Source organism: Nomascus leucogenys, chromosome X, assembly GCF_006542625.1.
Source record: "Nomascus leucogenys isolate Asia chromosome X, Asia_NLE_v1, whole genome shotgun sequence".
Lineage (NCBI taxonomy): Eukaryota > Metazoa > Chordata > Mammalia > Primates > Hylobatidae > Nomascus > Nomascus leucogenys.
The window spans coordinates 15,362,198-15,369,119 of record NC_044406.1 but is presented as its reverse complement, the minus strand read 5'-3'; the positions used below and the strand labels follow the sequence as shown (position 1 = coordinate 15,369,119).

The 6,922-nt window shown below is 45.1% G+C and overlaps 1 protein-coding gene across 1 annotated transcript; it reads left to right on the top strand.

Moving 5' to 3' along the window:
• The first annotated feature begins 6,067 nt into the window (after positions 1-6,067).
• Positions 6,068-6,622, top strand: LOC100588248 (solute carrier family 35 member C2-like). The gene is made up of 2 exons (XM_030807502.1): positions 6,068-6,384; positions 6,426-6,622. Exons 1-2 carry the CDS (start codon positions 6,135-6,137, stop codon positions 6,620-6,622), a joined length of 447 nt encoding a protein of 148 aa, XP_030663362.1. The 5' UTR covers positions 6,068-6,134.
• Positions 6,623-6,922: the final 300 nt, after the last annotated feature.

The window sequence follows — 6,922 nt, the reverse complement described above, 5'->3', positions numbered from 1 at the left end:
GAATTCTCCTAGGACACTTCTGGGAAAGCTTTTATTTTCCTGCTGAAAGAGACTGTAATAAAAGAAACACCGCCCTCCCCCCACCTTTTTTTTCTTAGAGACAGTATCTTGCTCTGTCACCCAGGCTGGAGTGCAGTAGCATCATCATAGTTCAGTGCAGCCTCAAACTCCCAGGCTCAAGTGATCCTCCTGCCTCAACCTCCCAAGTAGCTGGGACCACAGGCATGCGCCACCATGTTGGGCTAATTTTTTATTTTTTGTAGAGACAGGGTCCCACTATGCTGCCCAGAATGGTCTCAAATTCCTGGGCTCAAGCAATCCTCCCACCTCAGCCTGATTACAGGCATGGGCCACCACACTTGCCGGGTTTATATATATTTTTAAAAGAAAAGGCCACCCATATGTTCTGAGGATCCTGGAAAACATTGGGATAGGTCCAGAAGTTAAAAACAAACAAAACAAAAATAAGCACCTATCAAAATATCACATTACTTTATCGTCTTAGTCCAATTTAAATACCATTTGTTTTAAGTTCTCAGATGTTCTATGGAATGGGGAAGCTCCTGACCAAAGTCTTCTGGCTTATGTTTTAAAAACTGTCACCAAAGAAAATGTTAGCTTTGCAAAGCCAACCACAAGCTGAAATGCAAGAAGAAATGAGAACTAAGAAATTTAGGGTGTTAAAAATAGAAATTATAACTAGCAATAGTATCACCCTGCTTCCTGGGCTTTTTGTTTTCGTTTCTTTCGCAAACATAATTATGAAAAATATTTGAGCCGTTAAAATTTTTTGAGATGATTGATTTTCTGAATTTAAATGTTGTTATAACTCTTAATGGGTGTCCATTCTAAAGAAATTTGACAAAGTTTAAAATTTTCTACCTACGTAATGATTTCTACATTTAATATGTCAAGCTGAGTTTTGTTTCTGTTAGGGCTACAAAGCTATATATTTCTTTTTTTTTTTTTTCTGAGACAGAGTCTCACTCTGTTGCCCAGGCTAGAGTGCAGTGGTGCGATCTCGGCTCACTGCAACCTCCGCCTCCCAGGCTCAAGTGATTCTCCTGACTCAGCCTCCCGAGTAGCTGGGATTACAGGCACTTACCACCACGGCCCAGCTAATTTTTGTATTTTTAGTAGAGACAGGGGTTCACCATATTGGCCAAGCTGGTTTTGAACTCCTGACCTCAGGTGATCCACCCACCTCAGCCTCCCAAACTGCTAGGATTACAGGCGTGAGCCACTGCACCTAGCCCAAAGCTATATATTTCTGTTTTCAGTGTTAAGTAGTAGTAGGTTTCTTTCTCACAAAGTTTGTTATGAAGTTTTCAGTATTTCAAGCTTGTTGTTTCACAAAGCAAATAAAATGGAAGTTGGAGCAAGATGGTGGAATAGGACTCTCCAATGACTGCCCCACCACCATCTCTGCCAAAACATCAATTTGAACAACTATCCATGCATGAAAATACCGGCTGGGCGTAGTGGCTCACGCCTGTAATCTCAGCACTTTGGGAGGTCGAGGTGGGTGGATCACCTGGGGTCGGGAGTTCGAGACCAGCCTGACCAACATGGTGAAACCCCATCTCCACTAAAAATACAAAAATTAACCAGGCATGGTGGTGGGCACCTATAATCCCAGCTACTCAGGAGGCCGAGGCAGGAGAATGGCTTGAACCCGGGAGGCGGAGGTTGCAGTGACCCGAGATCACGCTACTGCACTCCAGCCTGGATGACAGAGCAAGATTCCATCTAGGACGGAAGGAAGAAAGGAGGGAAGGAAGGAAGGAAGGAAGGAAGGAAGGAAGGAAGGAAGGAAGGAAGGAAGGAAGCAAAATATGAATATAAGAAAGATATAGTCCCTACCTTTGAGGATCTTAGAGTCCACCAAAAGGGAGATGGGCACGTTAACAAATGAGCACTAAAGTTATGTAGGTGCAAAATTAAAAATCTGGGCCGGCACCGTGGCTCACACCTGTAATCCTAGAACCTTGGGAGGTCGAGGTGGGAGGATTGCTTGAGCCCAGGAGTTCGAGACCAGCCTGGGCAACATAGCAAGATGTTAAAAATAAAAATTTAGCCAGACATGGTGGTGTGTGCCTGTGGTCCCAGCTACTCGGGAGACTGTGGAGGGAGGATCACTTGAGCCTAGAAGGTCAAGACTGCAGTGAGCTGCGATCATGCCACTGCACTCCAGCCTGGGTGACAGAGCAAGACCCTGTCTCAAAAAACAAAAACGAAAAAAACTGCATGTGGCTCTATGACTTCCAAAGAAATGAATGTTCAATTCTATCCAAAGCAGAGGGTAGGCTTCTTTGAGGAGGTAAATCCTGTTGTGTCTCTAAAGATGTTCAAAGATCAATGGTGGGTCAGTCTGTGGGACTCAGAGTGGGGGATTACATTCCAGTTGAACCAGCAGGAGCAATGATACAGGGTGTGAAATAGCAAGGTGCATTCCCCGTTAAAAAAGCTCAGTGTGCCCATTCTCTATAGTTTTGAGGTGGGGAGAAGGCATTATAGTGAGATAACATGTAGCAGGTAGTCATGTATCACAGCTAAGGACTTTGAACTTTATCTTAGAGGGACGCAGAAGCCATGGGCTAGCCATTTTTATTTATTTCCTAGCCTAAATCATCCTGATTCTGAGCAGCTACTATGGTCTATGATTACTGCAATAGATTGTTTTCAGAATGGTTACCATCATTCCCCTCCCTATATCCCTGCCTTGGGTAGTTCTCTTCACTCTGACGCTTGAGCTTAGCCATGTGACTTGCTTTGGACAATGGGGAAATAACAAACATGACACTTGGAAAGTGCTTGCACTACAGTAATAAAGACACTATACACTATGAGCCAGCAAGAGGACTCCTTTGTATTTGATGAGTTGAAAACAGGTCCACAGCAAACCTGCACAGAAATAATCAGAGTATATAGGGAAATTGGGAGAAAGTAACAAACAAGTGAACTAAATGTAAGACATTGGCTGGAAACTTTTTCACAGAAGTTCAAAGACGATACATTAAAATTTATTAACCTCATAGTTAATTAGTAAAAACCAATATAAAAACACAAGACGATCCCATTTCACATACACTAGATAGACAAAAATAATTCATTAAAACATTAGATCATTCCAGTGTTGCCAATTACATGGAATAAATAGACACATGTGCAAGAATGGTGGAAGGGTCAACTCATAGACTGTATTAGAAATTACTGGTAATCTTGAAGTTTCCCAGAACCTACAACCCTGCAAATTTTCTCTAATGTAGAAAATTTGTTATGTATAGGCACTTGCAAACTTAAGTATGATTCGAGCAACATTTTTCATAAGAGAAGAACGGAAAATCAAAGGAAGCCAAAGACTATAATAAATGGAATGGATGAGCAAACTGAGTTGTCCAAGACTCAGACACCAGCAGGTGTGAAATATCCTAGGGGGAAGAAAACAAAGGGATGCCAAAGCATTTACTTCCTTTCATGGAAAGTGCAAATGAGGCAACATTAAGTAAAACACTCCTTGGTGATAAATAGTGGATAGTAAAGCCATAAAAAATATCCACAGAATGATAGATAGTGGTCACCTCTGATGACAGAAGGCAAATGAAGTCAGGGTAGAGCACCACAGGGAGACTATGAAATGCCCAATGTCTGTTCATTACTGTGAGCCTCCAGTCTAAAAAACTTTATATGATGTTTATCTAAATGTAAAACAGAACATTTTACTCATTTTTCTGAATAAGATATAATTTATTATACATATAGGCCAGGCACAGTGGCTCACGCCTGTAATCCCAGCACTTTGCGAGGCCGAGGCGGGCGGATCACCTGAGGTCGGGAGTTTGAGACCAGCCTGACCAACATGGAGAAACCCTGTCTCTACTAAAAATACAAAATTAGCCAGGCATGGTGGCGCATGCCTGTAATCCCAGCTACTCGGGAGGCTTGAGGCAAGAGAATTGCTTGAACCTGGAAGGCAGAGGTTGCAGTGAGCCGAGGTCGCACCATTGCACTCCAGCCTGGGCAACAAGAGCAAAACTCTGTCTCAAAAAAAAAAATTATTACACATATATAAAGAATGATTTAAGCACTAAAATTATAATTTATTTATTTATTTATTATTTATTTATTTATTTGAGACAAAGTCTCACTGTTGCCCACACTGGAGTGCAGTGGTGCAATCCTAGTTTACTGCAACCTCCGCCTTCCGGGTTCTAGTGATTCCCCTGCTTCCGCCTCCCCAGTAGCTGAGATTACAGACCTGTGCCACCACGCCTGGCTAATTTTTGTATTTTTCGCAGAGACAGGGTTTTGCCATGTTGTCCAGGCTGGTCTCAAACTCCTGACATCAAGTGATCCAGCCGCCTCAGCCTCCCAAAGTGCTGGGATTACAAGAGTGAGCCACTGCACCCAGCTAAAAACTATAATTTAAAAAAATAAAGTCCTTACACTTTGGAGTTGTTCCTGGGACCCATGCGGTCATCACCTTGTGGACAAGGCCAGGATGCCCTTCCAGAGACATGTAATCCAGTCACCTTCATCACTCTAGCCAACAGCCAGCACCCATTCCAGACATGTGAGTAATGCATACTACATCAATCATTTCTATTAATGCATAATCGTTAGGGAAACTCAGAATGCTAGAAAGGAGACATGTCACTCATAATTATACTACCCAAATATAACTACTATAAGCTTTTTTAGTATTTTTATTTCCAATCTTTTTTTTTTTTAAGTTTTTTGAGACGGAGTTTCACTCTTGTTGCTCAGGCTGGAGTGCAATGGCATGATCTCAGCTCACTGCAACCTCTGCCTCCCGGGTTCGAGCGATTCTCCTACCTCCGCTTCCCAAGTAGCCGGGATTACAGGTGCCCGCCACCACACCCAGCTAATTTTTTGTATTTTTAGTAGAGACAGGGTTTCACCATGTTGGCCAGGCTGGTCTCGAACTCCTGACCTCAAGTGATCTGCCCGCCTCAGCCTCCCAAAGTGCTGGGATTACAAGCGTGAGCCACCGTGCCTGGCCTATTTCCAATCTTATCTGCCCAGATTTCTCTATATGGTTATAATCAATATATATGGACAGTTTTGCAGCCCGCTTTTTAATTTGTATTAAACAAGTATATTTTCGGCCAGGCACAGTGGCTCACACCTATAATTGCAGCATTTTGAAAGGCTGAGGCAGGCGGATCACTTGAGGTCAGGAGTTCGAGACCAGCCTGTCCAACATGGCGAAACGCCGTCTGTACTAAAAATACAAAAACTAGCCAGGTGTTGTGGCAGGTGCCTGTTATCTCAGCTACTCGGGAGGCTGAGGCAGGAGAATCACTTGAATCCAGGAGAAGGAAGTTGCAGTGAGCCGAGATCGTGCCACTGTACTGTAGCCTAGATGACAGATCAAGACTCTTGTCTCTACAAAAAAAAAAAAAAGTATATTTTCGTATATGTAACACTTTAAATATACCATGTTTAATGGCTGGGTAATAGTCCATCTGATCTGGCAAATGAACTATAATTCCTTTGCTGTTGTTGAAAAATTAGGTATATGATGTAATAAACCTTTAAAACCTTTAAAAGTCGGCACCCCTGTCAGAGCAGACCTGGGGACCTGTGAGCCCTGCACCCAGTTAACCACTGAAGGGGTTGGCTAAGGCTACCAGCCCCTTTGGTGAGAACTCTGCCTGGGGCTCCGCTGATGGTTCTGAATCATGGAGGTGAAGAGGACTTCTCTAGCCAGGTGACGTTCTTGTTGAAAGTCACAGTCTACCTCAATCGGCTCTTCCTGCAAACTGTCTTTAAGAGAGATGCCTGCCCCCACTGATCCAGGAGCTAGGGCGTAGCAGCTTCCATGGATAGGGAGGTGGGCCCTCTTGTGACCTTTGTGTGGAAGGCAATGTTGACTATGCTTCTGCACTGGCAGGCATCGCCTTCCACAATGAAGGGCGCTGGTTGAATGATCCAGCCACAAGACCCTCGTGGTGCTGAGCTGGACCTACTACCTCAGAAGAGTGGCTCCGACAGCACCGGCAACAGCACTTGACATAGGGTTGTCCAACTGGAGCTTCACAATAACCAAATATTTAGCTGTCCTCTTCATCGTCAATCTTCTCTCTGATCTCCAAGCTGGAGGAGCTGCAATGGCACTGGTCCTTGTGATCCTCCTCATCGCCAGGGGTCTCTTCATGTTCACCTTCAAGTCCACACAGCCCAATGTGGAGGGCTTCGCCTTGGTGCTGGGGACCTCGCTCATTGGTGGCATTCGCCGAACCCTCACCCAGACATTCCTGCAGAAGGCTGATCTTGGCTTCCAGGACTCCATCGACAGCATGCTCCACCTGCAGCCGCTCATGTTTCTGGGGCTTTTCCCTCTCTTTGCTGTATGTGAAAGTCGCCATTTGTCCACGTCTGGGGAAATATTTCATTTCCAGGATACAGGGCTGCTCCTGGGGTACTTGGGAGCCTCTTCCTTGGTGGGCGTCTCACCTTTGGTTTGGACTTCTCTGAGTTCCTCCTGGTCTCCAGACCCTCCAGCCTCACTCTCTCCATTGCTGGCATTTGGAAGGAAGTCTGCACTTTGCTGTTGGCAGCTCATCTGCTGGATGATCAGATCAGCCACCTGAACTGACTGGGCTTCCTTCTCTGCCTCTCGGGAATATCCTCAAAACCCTGCACTCCAGAGGTGATGACAGCTCTGAACCCTTGAAGGGGCTGGGCTCCAGTTCAACCTGGAGCCACTGCCCTGAAGCGGCCAGCAGGAGGAAGATGACAATGGGGAGGAGGAGTACTTTACGGCCCAGAGACAGCAGTGACCAGCCAAGGGGAGCAGCTTGAAAGCAGGCCACTCCCTACTAACACTTGGCAGTAGCACAGGGGACCTGGGTGGCTGGCTCTTCATGGCAGCTGGGAGCAGTGGACCAGGAGTCAC